The 16,624-nt window shown below is 40.5% G+C and overlaps 1 protein-coding gene across 1 annotated transcript in view; it reads left to right on the forward strand.

Moving 5' to 3' along the window:
- Positions 1–781: 781 nt before the first annotated feature.
- The window catches only part of crb1 (crumbs cell polarity complex component 1), a 31,814-nt gene continuing 15,971 nt past the window's right edge, over positions 782–16,624 (forward strand). Inside the window, exons 1-6 of the mRNA XM_056236826.1 lie at positions 782–955; positions 10,251–10,847; positions 11,447–11,642; positions 12,642–12,781; positions 12,976–13,158; positions 15,508–16,437. Of these exons, the coding sequence (XP_056092801.1) occupies positions 874–955; positions 10,251–10,847; positions 11,447–11,642; positions 12,642–12,781; positions 12,976–13,158; positions 15,508–16,437 (2,128 nt within the window). The 5' untranslated portion in view covers positions 782–873. The remainder of the gene's footprint in view (positions 956–10,250; positions 10,848–11,446; positions 11,643–12,641; positions 12,782–12,975; positions 13,159–15,507; positions 16,438–16,624) is intronic.

Below are 16,624 nucleotides of genomic sequence, written 5' to 3' on the forward strand. Positions count from 1 at the left end.
ATTTTTTTATTTTTCTAATATGTACGTTATCTATTTAACATTTAAACTGGAGATATTCTTATATATCATATGCAAATTTAGCCTAATGTAGTATGCATGTTATTATATTTATTTACTTTTTAGCAGTAACCTATGGAAGTGTAACTCCAAGGTGATTTTTAATTTATTCTTGTTATAGGAATTGCCTGTTTATTCATTTTTTCAATTTTCAAAAAGAATCTCCATAATTTATTTCTATTTTTCTTAATATTCAATTATTTATTTTCATATAGTCCCACCATTCTTTCACAAAAAAAAAAGAAATACAAAAAAAGAATGGAAAATTGTGTTACAAAGCACATAAAAGTATTGAAATGACAGATTCAACAACAACAAAACATCACTTTGCAGTTCATGGTTTGGAAGTCAAATGAGCTGGGCATTTAAACACTAACCAGAAGGCAGTGTACATTCTTACCCTTGAATCCCGGCAGATGGCAAGGTCTATTTTGCATTAAATTGACCGTAAGTGCTTTTTGAGAGAAGTCATTAGACTGAAGTATGGAAGGCCTTGATTGCAAGAGGGTTAAAATGACTGCGTAGTAGCATTTTGTCTGCCGTCTCGTATTTAATATCCAATGTAATCATCACCTGCTGATTAATATTCAGACAGCATGCCTGATGGCCACTGTCTCTGTTCAAGTCTTCACCAATCCCCAGAGGCCTCTTTGTATTGAGGATACAGAGAGTTGCTCCTCATTGGTGCGTATGTGAATGAGAGTGTGCTAAGACTCAGAGAGCCTCAAACAGACACACACACACACACACTAGAGGATGCTTGAGGAACACACCGTGATCATGTCAGCTTGCCTACTATCACAATGACATCTAACTATGGATATGGATCTTACGGGTTTGGGTTCGATGTGGCTCAGATTAGTATGTGTCTTGTTTCTTCTTCTGCAGTGGACAGAAAGTAAGTAGGCTACTTCAGTCTGTTGCATTTATGCAGTAATGACGTCATTCTTAGTCCACTTGTTGAATGTTCTAGTGTCAAAGAGCAAAGATTTACTTATGTAAGATACTAAAACATTGTCCCACAACTAATTTTAGTAGGCCTACTACATTTTCTAAATAATTAAACAACATAGTGGGTTTTTTTACATACTAGTATTTGTATTTAAACGTGTAGAAAGTCTTCTAAACACTTAATGATGGTTTATACTTTTGTGTGTTTGTGTGTAATTTTCTTCTTATATGGATGAAAAAGACTACCCAGTGGCTTGATATTGTTCCCGTTTGCTTTGATACGGCTCCGCATGAGTGTGGTCAGAGGGATCGTAACCCTGGACGCATCGGCCGCAGTGGCACTTAAGGACATAAAAGGCTGTGCATCAAAGACACTTAGAAACAGAGCTGTGCTTTTCATTTTCTAGATTCTGGTACATTTAAAAGGATTGTGATTTGCTTTCATCGCATGCACACACACACACACACACACACACACACACACACAAAGGCCTGGGCATAAATGTATGCATTTTTACTGTTTGTATAACATTTGAGTTTGATACTTTAAACTGTATCTTAGGAGGATTACAGAGCTCTGTTTAAATGAACATATGGTTTGACATCCTTGTGTTTTTGGGATAATACGTGTGGGCTCAAGTTGAGCGGTGGTCTAGACTTCCAATAAGCTGATTTTACAAAAATCCCCCATACAAAACGGCCAATTTGGGTCCCAAAACCATCTGGCCAACAACTTGAAATATAGACGTTTGATTTTGGAGGTATAGAAATTTGAGTCTAACATGCTCAAAAGTTATTGACTACGCAAAGCTTTTTGATGCAATAAACCTATACAGCAAATTTCCTCTCTGGACCCTGAATGTAAGTGAGTGGCAATCCTGATAGTGACATTGCCAAATTACGCTCATGATTGCTTGCACTATTAGCCTTTGTCTCAATGCACAGTCTGTAATAAAAAAAACATTGCAGACTGCAGGGTTTGAATGGGGTTTCTAGACACCCCCTAAATGACTGACTTATGTCTATTGCCGGTTACCATAGCAACCCCTGCAAAAGGAAAGCTGGAAGTGTGGAATTGGTTGCTATGGGGACATAATTTGATGCTTTGTTGAGACTCCAAAGTTTGCGAACGTCCTTGCGCAGTGAGCGCCGTGAATAGGGCTGACACAGAGGTTAAGCCGTTTTTTTGGATAGATAACAGAGCATTGTTTCCTCTGGCATTTCTGAGAATGACCAGCTGAATACAGGATGGAGGAGGCTTTTATATATGCGCTTTATCTAAAGCTGTGCAGGCCCTGCATTGTGTAGATTTGACCAGTCAGGTATATGACCAAACTGACACTGTAAGCGGAGGTGTGTAAATTTTTTCGATGTTAAAGTCCACATGAAATCAATATTAAAGTGTTTTGCCTTTAAATGACTATATTAGCCTTACTGTTATTTTGAAGCACACTAGCTTATAGATAACAGTAAGGCTAAGTCCAAAACAATGAGAAAATTTGCATTTAGAAGTAGGGCTGCACGATTAATCGCAATTTACATGAAATCGCACTTAAACCAATTTGGCTTATCGTGATTATGAAATCGCAAATGCTGCGATTATTTTTTATGCGCAGCTTGTCATTTCTCTGTAAACGCTGCTCCATCTGAAAGCACTGTGAGTTTGAGTCACTTATAGCGTACATTTGAAAAGCAACATGTGTCAAACATATTTCCAAACATGAAAAGCATTTATGAACCTCTTGCCCAATAAAAAAACAACATTTAACATGCTTTTACTCCAAACTCACTTCATAAGGACAGATGAGCATCCTTCTCTGAGATGATGTGGCTTCTTACACAGAATAAGGCAGTTGCGTATTTATTAGTCATGTTTAATCAATCAAAGCGTTTCAATCTTCTGTTTATTCAGCTACAGCGATGATGCCCGATAGGGATTTTTTTAGGCGGATATCGCGGGATTCACGCTCATGCACAGTGTTGCTATTAAACTGGATGTAGCCTAATTTAAGTTATGTTGCTTTTATATGAAAATAAATAATGAACAAGACACCCAAAGTAGCCTACTTGTTATTTAAAGGTTCTATAAGCGATCCTGGGTGACGTCACTTCTTGTTGACGTTCGAACTGTTGTCAAACAAAACGGAGGCTAGCTAGACCCTCCCTCCTCCTCATCCGCACACTAACCCCCAAAACCCACCCCCAAGTCCTTCCTGTCGGTCATTGGCTGGAACAGTTTGTTATGTTTCGTGGAGCGGGTCGGCGCAGTTTGTTTTTGTTGCTGTTTGTGGAGCCTGGGCTGTCTACAGAGATCGCGTTTCTTTACCGTGTGTTCAGGGGACAGGCAGCCAGCGGTTAGTGAGGACTGAGGAGATGTTTGCTGTATGTGACAAAAAATGTTTTGGCCTAAAAAAAAGCGTGACATCATCGCTTAGAGCACCTTTAATTCCATTCTCTTGGTCGGCGTTACGTCACAAATCATGTGACCTGCATAGCAACCAGCCGCGAAGGGTAAAACAAACCGAAGGCAAAGCCCGAGGCAAATCAAAAAGGTATCTATTCACAGAAGTTTTGCTGTGGATTATGTCAGTTGTTATGGATACTAACGGACTACTTTGTATTAAAGGTGCTCTAAGCGATGTCATGTCTTTTTTAGGCCAAAACATTTTTTGTCACATACAGCAAACATCTCCTCTCTATCCGCTGGCTGCCTGTCCCCTGAACACACTGTAAAGAAACACGATCTCTGTAGACAGCCCATGCTTCACAAACAGCACCAAAAACAAACTGCAGCGACCCGCTCCCCAAAACATAACAAACTGTTCCAGCCAATGACCGACAAGAAGGGTTTGGGGGTGTGGTTTGGGGGGTTAGTGTGCGGATGAGGAGGAGGGAGGGTCTAGCTAGCCTCCGTTTTGTTTGACAATAGTTCGAACGTCAACAAGAAGTGACGTCACCCAGGATCGCTTAGAGAACCTTTAATGATGAATGATATTTGTGTATGCGAATGTATGTCGGTGGTGAGAAGTGAATGTAGCGTTAATAAAACACTCATGTAAAGCGTTTTGTGACTAGCTAACGTTACATGTCTGTGAAAGGCGCTAGCAGCTATATGAATACAGATCTTCTTCTATTACAGAATGTCTTATCAATATATAGACAGTCTCCTAGCGCCTGCATTGACCAGGTACCACAGAAAGCTGTCGCTTGTAGGTTTACAATCTTGTCCCTATCGGCATCCTGCTGAGTCCTGGGAGAACAACCCAAAAGCATGGCCCAGGCTCGAGTATCCAGACATATATAATTACCTCATCAAATCCCCTGGTATGAACACCATGTGTACATACCACGCAGTGGCGTAGGTTTGATTTTGAAATTGGTGGGGACGGGGACAAGTTTTATCGAAATTATTGCTAGGGATATATCAGTGTCACTGGATATTGGTAGGGACACGTCCCTAGCGTCCCTACTAAATTCTACGCCCCTGAATTACCACGTGTCCTACACTTGCTGTCATGTTTAAATACCCATCAAGCATTGATTACATTAACTATGTAATCGATTTTTTATTCATTAAAAAAAAACTTCATTCAAAAGCACCGTGTTACAAAGTGGCTGTAATGAGCTCAGTCTGTCAGTGGCACAGCTTGTACAATGTCAGTGAGGGACACAGTTTTTTTCAAAAAGCCAAAAAAAGGCTAACTGCATAAATGTATCTTATTCCCCACACAACTACCGTTAGTGCATTCCATTGTTGCTTTTCAGTGTAGAGCTGCGACCATTATGCATAGCAATGTCATAACATAGAAACAGAAAATTGAGTGGCCATCTCTGCAGTGGTATTATTTTGTTATTCTTTGATTTGTCCCTCAATTTGTCCATTCATTTGAGATTACATTTCTATTTAGATTTAAAGTAAAATGGTATGTGCATACCCTATATTCACGTGTTGCTTAATGGCGGGCGCTTGTTTGTTTTACCCTTCGCCGCGTTGCTATGCGCGCGCAGTGCATTATGGGAGTAAAAGTCCCGGATGTCCGACCTTGAAAATTCCAAATACGTGTTTATCAATATTTTTTTCTTTAATTCAGATGTGTTTTTTATTGTTTTGTTTTTTTTAAATAAAAATTACATTGTATAACCCATATAGAGATCGCACTGTCAGAGAGTTTGGGAATATTCACACATAAAGTATACAAGACATAAAACATGATATCGGAGTTTTAAAATCAAACATTTTAAAAGAGAACAATACATCACGGTTGTTTAAACCAATCAGCATTGTGTCGTCAGCAAGTCGTTTCCCCTCGTGCTTTTGATCAGCGCAGTCGGTGGAGAGCAACTGCGCGCGACTGCAGAATCAGACACGTGCGCCTTGCGGTCGCGAGAGTTTTTTGACATACGTCAGCATGACATCAGAGCAAGGCAGACCGCACTCGGACACATTTCTAACCTTTTCTTTTAATAAGACTTATCGGTACAGTGAATTATCAAATAAGGTTTTTTGCCCCCTTGCCTTTTGGTTACAAATCAGAGGACTCCATCAAGCTGGAGCGCTTTTTTTTATTATTATTATTATTTTTTTATGACATTTGGATCACTTCATCAGACTGACAAAAGCAACTCCAGCTGAATTGTCACTCACTTTTCCTGATTCATATGTAAATTACACATCTGTGTATCTTCTCTATTACTGTGTTCACACCTTTAATATATTTGACTAACGGCTGCTGCAATGAAAGCGATTATATGCCAAACGGATAAACTGTTTTTCAATGTTAGATCACAGTGGTACATGGTAGATCATTTTCGACACTATAGATGGTATGTATAGGTGGAGTTTGTTCTTTTATATATGTTAATGTATCCGTAACAGTTTTTCTCACCTCCTAGACTCATGGTTTGCCAGTGTGTAGACATTCAACAAAGCATCCGGTCATGACCAGTAATGCTGCAACTTAGAAGAACCTCTTCAAACAACTACATAACTTCAGACTGTACTTGACTTTTTAGGAAGCTCAGCATCACTCTTCAGCATATCATCTGATCTGTCATGGTCACTTTACTTTACGGCTGCCAGCTTAAATCCTGCTGGCATTGAGCTGAACTGATAGGGAACTGCACAACAACTGTCTTGTCGAAGAGATAAGGAAGGAGGGATACATGGGGTTGCTGGAGAGTGTTGCATGGTTTGAGGGGGTCAGATGGGTGGTTTGTTGTCGAGGTGAAATGTTTATCAAGTGTATGATAGTTATGAATGTCAGTTTTCGAAAAGAAGATGTGATCGTGACAGAAGGAGGTGATGGAGATTATTTGCACAGCATTCTGGGAATGCAGTTTTTTTTCTTTTCTAGTGTTTCTCGATTTTTCAAACACTACTTGCACGTGAAGGCTGGGAGTGCAGGTTCTTATTTGACGCATTCTGGCCCATCTATTACTCACTGTGTGGTGTTGTCCTTTTTTATGACCATTATTTTGTACTCTCGATTTTTAACGTCTCGCTTCCTGCAGTTAATCTAAACAGTGTGGTTCCTCTGTATTAGTGAAGCACCTACTTTGTCCTGTTTTGTAAAAGCGTAAATAGAAATTTGTATTTCTATTTTTGTGCCATGAAAAATAAGCAATAAATTAGCATTGAGGCCTGTATCAGTGGAATGAGAGGCCTCTTGTATCCAATATGTGCATTTTCAATAAACAGCTTGTAAGTAAAAAAAAAAAAAACATATTTCTAACCGGCATGCATCACCGGTGATCGGTTCTGCGCAGATTTTGCTCATCTCAAACAAGCCTAATATCCATAGACAGTAAAAGAAATGGACACAGCGACCCCATAGACTTCAACGGAGAAAAGTGAAGTCTATTAGAAGCACTCACTTCCTGATTGCCAAGCGCACTGCGCAGGCTCAAACTGAGCTTGACGACGGAGATGTGACGTGAGCAACCTGTCTGACAGTTGTACGTCTTCTAGTAGCGGTGCCAAGGGGAATCTGAATCATTCCCTTCTGAATCTTGCAGAGTCGGAGAGCGTGAGTAGAGCTGTCCATGAGCTAGCAGCAGGAGCAACTTTATGACTCTCTATGGGCCTTTATGCCTCCACGTCCCCCCGATTGCCCGCGAGCTTCTCCTCCAGTCAATACGGTAATTTCTCTACTGTGCGACAGAGTCGCGTGGTTATGACGCAATCGTTAGCCTATTTTTATTTTTACAAAAACGGCTTCTACGGGGCCATAATGTAAGATACAAGGTAGTGGAGCCTTTTATACGTTGTCGTGTTTCTTTAGAAATAAACAATGGACAAATGGAGTCTTTAAACGCTTCAGATGTAAAGTTATTTGCTGTCAAAGTGCCGCCAAAATGAATGGGAGTCAATGGAATGCTAACAGCAGGTGAAGGCTTGGTAGCCAATGGCGGCCCCCGGGCAGACTTTAGTTTCCCGCTGGTGGATTACCCCCTTGCTAATATCTAAGCATTCAAAACGTACAATCTCTCACTTCCACCAATACAGATCAATGATTTTGATGACATCACTCTGCATTTCAGCTTCTCATCAGATTTACTGTCCAATCAGATTCTGTTTAGAATCTAAAGCGTCCCGCCCCCAATAGACGCTGACACTGTCTTTACAAAGTGACATCGCCAACTACTGGCCTGGCAGCAGAATACAGCGATTTTAATCATTTTATTCTGTGTGAACGGGATTGTTCTGACAACTTTGTCATCTGTACATGAAAAAAACGTCGTTTTTTAGTACATCGTTGTCCTGTAAACTTACACTAAAGCTCAAACAGTGCCGCTTGCAATTTCCAGGTTATGGGTTCGCATTAGGGAATGCATTAACTCATAAAATGTATTCCCTGAATGCAATTATTACGGGGAAAAAATTGACTAACATTACATTCAAGGTATAGTCTACATTGAACGTAAATTGATAACACTGAGATAATGCCAGAACTGTTTTGTCTGTTCGATATAGACATCATTTAAGAAGTTGTGTATTTCTTTTAGCAAGCAAGCATATTTATTTAGAGGATTCTGGCTTGTTATCAAACTTTTTGGCTACAGAAATGCTGTGAAAATGTGTATATTAAAATACAATAAATAGTATGTAAAAAGGATACACACTTTTAAGACCACACAAACGTTTTTCCTTGACCCGCTTTTTCAGAGGGGCTGTCTTGCACCCTGCTACAGGTGCTAGTTTTATCAAAACAGATGAACTGACTGCATCAAGACAGTTAAAGCGCTTTCTCAGGTTTGGCTTCTGTTCGTATATAAGCAATGATCAGCTCTCATTAAAGGGGTCCAGCAACAACAGCTATCCTTAGTAGATGGGACTAACAGGTTAATCCCATATAGTCACATAAACCCCGTGATCTTATTAGGGGTGCTCAAAGCTCATATTCACAATCTCCGATACACAACACAGCACAAGATCATCAACACGATTCTAACATGGCTGCATGGACAAAGATGTTCAATTTTGGTGATTTCTCCTACAGTAGGTGCAAGAATTGTTCCTCTGTTTGCAGCAGTCCAGTATGGATATTAACACTCATTAGGCGCATGTGATTATTAATTCTCTGCGCAAATCCCCCATTGTCACCAATGGAAGAATCACCATAACCACAGTGGTTCTTAGTTACTATTTTAGGATGGGTCAAGCACAATGCAGGCCCAAGGCTTCATCACCTGATGTTTGATTGGCTCTGAAGCCCAGTTGGATCATTATCATCTAATGCTTATTGGCCTTTTGTTTCAAGCTTGTTGGCCGTATGTTATCTGTTTGAAGGGCATTATACAAGGACAGTGGGGCAGAAATATGCAGAATCCTGAAATCGTGTTGAGCTTTAAAGTTTAAAGAGTGACACCTTTATCGAAAACAACCATGTAAAGACAAGAATGGATTCATGATAATAAATTAGCTTACTGTTGTTGCTATGTGAAAGCAAGAATTCAAAAGATAGCCTTCTTAATAATTGATGTGGAAGTATGATGCTCTAGGATAAATATGGTGTATAAAACAGCTATGAGTCATGCATTGATACATGCTGTATTTGGACAACAGTTAGCAGTGTATTTGCTAACTGGCCATGACTCAGCTAGCATGCCAGTGTCACACATCCTATTAAGCCCAAAGTATACTTCTGACACTGGAATGAAACTTTGTAATGTGCGGCTAAGCACATGTGTGAGTAATGGAGTATTAAAAGGCAAAGTATTTGGCTGTACGCTAACTAAAGTAACGCAAGTTATACTGCATAGCAAATCTCTGCTGTGTGATTGTTTATATCACGGCAAAATATAAACTGTATTATCGCACATTTCTATGTAAAGTCAGTTATAATATCCAACTTTATCCTCATAACAGTACACTCGCGTAAAGCGATATTGACCTAGAAAATCTCAAATGGCTGATCTTTTTTTACGCTGCAAAATTAAACCATTTTATCAGTTCTTTATGTAAAGTTGGATATAAAAGTATGTCTGACTTTATCTGCATATAATATACTTTACACAGCACATCTCAATTGCTTGATTGCTTGTATTGTCGCAAAATGTAAACTATCGCCCAGAATCTGTTTAATCTCTTATTTTGTCTTGTGTTCTGAATGACACGCACACGCGCACATCTGCCCCTCCCGAAGCCATAAACTCTCTCAGCCTATACAGTCAGGGAGGCAAGTCGTGTGATGTCTGCGCAAGCAGGTGCGCGGAGGTATGCAAATACATAAGTTGACAGGCAGGTAGGACATCCTGTCATTGCATTCAGATGCAATGATTGGACGAAAATAATTTTGGTCCTGAGACTTCCACAGAAGATACATGTACATGTTTTAATATTTAGACCACTTCTATTATTCATTGCTACCAAGATGTGAAGAGAGTTTCAACCAGTATAATAAAAAGTGTTTATAAAACAAATTGCCTACTCTACCTTTAAAAATACAGGTTCTTTATTAGCATTAGTGGTTCGAACCTTTAACATCCATGCACAAAGAACCGCTTTATAGTGGGAAAAGGTTTTCTCACTAATAAAAAAGTAGCTATTTTAAGAACTGTTTACTGAAAGGTATGGAGCTTTGGGGAACCCAAACTGGCACAGCTGTGAAACCCCCATTTTGGAACATTTATTTTTAAGAGTGTAACAGCGTTCACATTTCATCCGACGTACATTAGGGGAGCAGACAACTTTTCAATGAATGTTAAAGTGTTTTTTTTCTTCTTCTTGTAAATCCTTGTAGGTTTAACACTTCTCAAGACCTCAACGCTCTGCCTGGAGGTACCTTGCCAAAACAGGGCAGAGTGCAGGGAAGCCCCGTCTGACTTCCTATGCCAGTGTCAGTCGCCTGTGCCAGCCCTGCCCAGCACGCGTTGTGAATCTTCCAATGCGCTCTGCCAACTTTCCATCTGCCAGGGCAATGCGACGTGTCATCCCTCCGGCGCCCACCCAGGGGAACTGGTTTGCCAATGTGAGGCCGGCTTGTTGGGGCAGGACTGCTATTCCAATGCCCAGCTCTGCGCTCAGGGGCTGTGCGGGGACAGTGTCCGCTGTCTGGCAGTGCAAGACAAGAGCCCGGGTTATGCATGCATCTGTCAAGAGGGTTACACCGGGAGTTCTTGCGAGAAAGAGGTGGACTATTGCTCCCCCAACCCCTGCCGCAACCGCGCCATCTGCCGCAGCAGACGGGACGGCCCCACCTGCTTCTGCGTGCCGGGATTCCAGGGCAAGCGCTGCGAGATCGAGGTAAATGAATGCGTGTCGTGGCCCTGCAGGAACGGAGCCACCTGTGTGGACAAGATCGGGCACTACATCTGTCTCTGCAGGCCTGGATACACGGGTGAGTGAAAGGAGTCTGTTGCACCATGTGCGACTCACCTGTTAGACTGACATGTGGAATGTCTCAACTAGTGCCAAATGCAGCCAATGCCATCTTGTGGCTGAATGATGATATTGCACTCTGGTCCTTCATAAAACAAATGTTGCATTTTCACTGACAAAACGTAAAGATATCGTTTAATTTAGCTAATAAGAGAAATTATCAAGTACGTTGACCCTATAGTGGGTTACGCAATCTCTTAATTGGGTAAGAAGTCACCAAAAATTTGTTTTTTAAACTAGGTGTTTGAACCCAAATTCAAGAGAATAGAATACAAGCATTTTGACAACCTCCTCGTGTGACAACAAGCCCTGGTATCTTAAAACAAGTGATGTTAATCCTCACGGTTCAAATCTGCTTAAAACATTTTTGATCAAGTTAAGGAAAAGCTGTGGGCAGCATATCAATTACCCTAAAGACTGACTGGAGGCTTCCAGTTACAGTCTGTTTGATCCAGGATGAGGCCTGTCCAGATGGTATGTGTAATAAGCCATGCAGAGATCTCGACAAAAAGCGGATTGGCATCTTTGCACTCAACACCACTGTCTGTGATGTTCCAGGTAGCAGCTGTGAGGTTCAGATTGATGAGTGTCAATCACAGCCCTGTCTCCACGGCGGCAGTTGCCATGACCACATCAACGGCTTCTCGTGTACCTGCCTGGCGGGCTTCCAGGGGGAACGCTGTGAAACGAACATTGATGAATGCAGTGACCAGCCATGCCAAAATGGAGCTCTGTGTGTGGATGAAATCAATAGGTACAATACATTTCCATGTTAGTATTTTGGTCTTTTTTTATATTAGGTCTCATTTTTAGGAAACAATTGATCATTTTTAAAATCATTCCTTCTAAGGCTGTCGATTTAAATTAATTCATGGGAAAAAATAAAGCGATAAAATTATTAACTCATTTAACGCGCCCACCCTGCCCCAGACCTCCGTAGGTCATCTGACATTTCATACAGTTGATTGATGACGAGGATGACACAAAACCTCACTGTGCGATGGAGCCAATAGAATACAGTTAGATGCCCCTAAAATTCATGTAATTAATTATATTTCAAATTTTAAATCGAATTAATTATAGCCCTAATTCCTACTATATAAGGAAATAAATTGAAATTGTATTTTGCATAAAGAAAATTAAGGCTATTTTTGTACCAATACAATCCTTTGATGATTATAATGATGACAGTTAAATACACCCCCCCCCCCCCCCACACACACACACACACACAGTATATAACGTATAATTTAACATATATTTTACATTTTACTGTGTACTACATTTGTATAAAAGTCATGTTGGCAGTATTTGTTCTTCCTTTAATTTATGCTGATTTAAAAAAAAAGTTTATAATAAGAATTGGGAGCAATTCATATTGCCGCAATGGAAAACTCTTTATGGTCCAAAAATGGCTTTCATTTTCTTAATGCAAAATATAATCACTTTCTTTTCTTTTCAATGATGGGGTTGTTTTTGTGAGAACTATTAATAATTCTAAATATAAATAAGTGTAATATAAATAAAGTTTCAAAAAGGAGGAATGTATTTGTAAACGAAATGATAAATAAATAAAACTAGTACCTCATTACACACAGAGGTGTAAACCACATGCACTGTATTATTGTGTAGAAAAATATTATGTTGAAATGTGTTCTTATTATGTTAAATCATTCTGTGAATGTGCTCAAAATGAGTACACCTGAAATGAAATAACCTATATACTTATATTTATTTTGAAATAATCTTACAGCTACCGCTGTGACTGCTCACATACTAACTTTACTGGTGTTCACTGTGAGATCCCACCTCCTCCCTGCTGGTCTCAACCCTGCTTCAACGACGCCCCCTGTGAGGATGAATATGGGAACTACACCTGCATTTGCTGGCCAGGTGACTCAAATAAATAAATATACTCAAATAAACTATAGAATATACTCTGTATTTATTGTTTTATTTAAAGGGTTATGTACATGATTGGTAGATATATTTATAATGTACATGCAATACTTGTAAAGGCTTAAAATAAGTTATCCAAAGGACACAAAACATCAATAGGCTGTCCTCTCATATCTGCTCTGTACTAGGGTTCGAGGGTCGTAACTGTGAGACAGATGTCAGTGAGTGTGACAGCAGTCCCTGTTTGAATGAAGGCACTTGCATTGAGCGCTCATGGAAGCCACTTTATGGCACAGAGCCCTTGTTTCCTTCTCAATACAACCCCAGGCATGCTTCCGGCTTCATCTGCAAATGTCCACCAGGATTTTCAGGTATCTCACAGCCCCATTAAAACTTTTAATTTACACATCATTCACTAAGTGTGACATTGTTAAAAAGCAGGATTAAGATAAACAGTTGATTATTATTCAGAAGAGAAGGTTGTGTTAGTCCCACTCACCAAACTATCTCAGGACATAAACCCATTTATTTTTTTCTTTTGTGCGGCTAGCTGATACAGTTCAGTTTGCGTGCATTTTCTACACCATGTGACAGATAAATTGTCATTCGACCATATTCCTAAATCTGACCGATTTAAAGAAGTAGTTTCAATAAGGGCAGGGTCAAAAATCCAGGACTGTCCCAACAAATATGATCACCCTAGAGGTTCTAAGTTCTGTAAAAATCAAATGTCTGTAGGAAAACCAGAATCAATAAACCCTAATTGATTTCAATGCCTGGCTAAATATTGCCTTTAATGAGCATATTATGAGCATCATGAGGTTGATGCAACTATACATCTGAACTTGTCTGATTTGCATAATCAAAACCAAATCAGGCGTTTTATAACACATCATTCAGCACAAATTACTGATTCTCTGACAAGTCAACAAAACAACTAAACTTATAAATGTAAAATGATTTGTACTTTTTAGATTACACAAGAGAGTTTGTCTCTGTTACCAGCTCAGGACATGACTCACAGGCGGAGGCTATAATTGGGCTTCGCCATTGTAAGACGCTCAGGTTGCATTAGGCTAATCCCCCGGGAGCTGGCTTTGATGGGGGCCTAGTGTTGCAGTGCACAGTTTTTCTTGAAGGAAGGAATGTACATTGACGGCTGTCTGTTAGGATGGCCTTTGCTATAGATGGATCCATCAAAAAGCAATGTGACTGAACAGATGTGTGGCTGATGAATACTATTGAATAGTAGACTTCTAATGCCATGGAAGCTTTAGTTTGGATTTGGAGTGTCCTGTTGCTCGTTTCAGGTAAATTTTCACAGTTTTGTTGTTGTTTGGATTTTTTGTTTTGGTTGTACAATACATTTCAGTGAGAATTCAGTGTGTGTGGGGGGGGGGGGGGGGGGGGGATAAAAACAATTTGTCCTTTATTAGGCTAGTGAAAACTATTTCTGATTGAACATGATGAACTTGCAATAAATTTAGGTCATCAGGTTGTATAGCTACTGATCGTTTGTTCATGGTTTCCATTAGATACATTATTCACAGCTGCTTAAAGGATTAGTTCACTTTTAAAAAAACGTTTGCTGATAATTTACTCACCCCCATGTCATCCATGATGTCCTTGTCTTTCTTTCTTCAGTCGAAAAGAAATTAAGGTTTTTGATGAAAACATTCCAGGATTTTTCTCCATATAATGGACTTCCATGGGAACCAGACGGTTCAAGGTCCAAAAGACAGTTTCAGTGCAGCTTCAAAGGGCTTTAAACGACACCAGACGATGAATAAGGGTCTTATCTAGCGAAACGAACGGTCATTTCAAAAATAAATAGAAAAGTTGAAGTTTAAAAAGCACAAATGATACACGTTTGTGACTCTCCTGTCCGAACTCGTTCATCAAAATGAACAAATCTTTTTTCGAGTCATTTCGTTCATTCAACGAACGAAATGAACGGAATGACTCGAAAAAAGATTCGTTCATTTTGATGAACGAGTTCGAGCAGGAGAGTCACGAACGTGCATCACAGAACAGAGCAAGGCCAGCATTTTTGTGCTTTTTAAACTTCAACTTTTCTATTTATTTTTGAAATGGCCGATCGTTTCGCTAGATAAGACCCTTATTCATCGTCTGGTATCGTTTAAAGCCCTTTGAAGCTGCACTGAAACGGTCATTTGGACCTTGAACCGTCTGGTTCCCATGGAAGTCCATTATATGGAGAAAAATCCTGGAATGTTTTCATCAAAAACCTTAATTTCTTTTCGACTGAAGAAAGAAAGACATGGACATCTTGGATGACATGGGGGTGAGTAAATTATCAGCAAAAGTTTTTTTTAAAGTGAACTACTCCTTTAATGTTTTATCCAGGCATTTTAAACTTATGCATAACTAAATGCTCATTCAGTGAAAATTTCAGGTATTCACACTGGCACAAAGTTGAGTGAGGGTTATACAATCAGCTTTACATATTTGTTTTCCTGAGGGATTATTGACTAAAACGTGCCCACATTATCCCTGGCGTGAGCCATTGTTTAGTTATTGACCGTTTTCTGACATTGCCACAAATGCAACAAATAGTTTTAAAGATAATCTCTTATAAAAACAATACGGTCTTGTTTTAGAATTGTAGAGGGAACAGTTCATTCTTGGGCTACAATCTTTGTTAAATGTTTACTTGTAAGAAACTTGACTGAATTCCACTCTGGGCTTTCCCATTTCAGGTGCCTTGTGTGAGCAAAATACTACTGCTTGTACCACCAACCCATGTCATAATGGAGCCATATGTGAGGACTTTCTGGGCAGCTACAAGTGCATCTGCCCGTCTGAAAGCCATGATGGAGTCCTCTATGGTGGCCGCAACTGTAGCGAGCCCCTGGTGGGTTGCGAGGGCCAAGAGTGCCAGAACGGGGCGGCCTGCATTCCCTTCCTGAGTGAAGGCGTACATGGCTACGATTGCATCTGTCAGCCAGGCTACACCGGCTCTTACTGCCAGACGCCCACTGTATTCTCCTTTGAAACAATTGGAGGATTCCTGCACCTGCAGACGCCGCTGCTGGGTGCAGAAACATACTTTAATATCACACTAAGCTTTCGCACAGTGCTGGAAAACACGGTACTCTTCCAGAGGGGTACCGAAGGGGTCATTCTCAGCCTAGAGCTGCAGGAGACACACCTGCTTCTTGATCTTAGTAGTGACCCTCAGACAAACACAACCAGCTGGACTCTGACGCTGCCTCAGGATGTATCTGATGGCGAATGGCACACAGTAGAGGCTGTACTTGGAGAGGGTACCCTTCTGTTGCAACTGCTGGAGCCATGCCAGGATGCAGATAACTGTGGTGCAACAGCCCAAGTGGATACCAGCGCCCTTGAGCTGGAGTCAGCTTTACAAAGCACCTTTGTTGGAGGATTGGATGAGGGAGGAGGCACCGGCTCATTCATCGGCTGCATGAGGGACTTGTTTGTGGACTCGCAGCTCATGGTACCGGAGGACTGGTTGAGCAGCTCAGCGGTGAATGTTGTGCAAGGCTGCAGCCATCATGACCGATGCCTTTCTGGTCCATGCGAGAACCATGGAGAGTGTGTTAACCTTTGGCAAGGTTATCAGTGCAGATGTCTGAGACCGTATGTGGGTCAAAACTGTGGTGATGGTAAGGACACCAGGGATTGACCTCACATTAACCATGTCTACACTGGAAGCATCCACAGCGGTGTTGCAAATGCCCTTTTCTGTTTATTAAAGCACAACAGGGCTAGGCCGTGGTTGCTTCTAGTGTAGACGCATTGATAGACTATAAATGTAGAAGATCATAGGATAAAACTTGGGAGAATCTTAAA

Source organism: Rhinichthys klamathensis, unplaced genomic scaffold, assembly GCF_029890125.1.
Source record: "Rhinichthys klamathensis goyatoka isolate OS25496 unplaced genomic scaffold, OSU_Roscu_1.1 h1tg000467l_1, whole genome shotgun sequence".
NCBI lineage: Eukaryota > Metazoa > Chordata > Actinopteri > Cypriniformes > Leuciscidae > Rhinichthys > Rhinichthys klamathensis.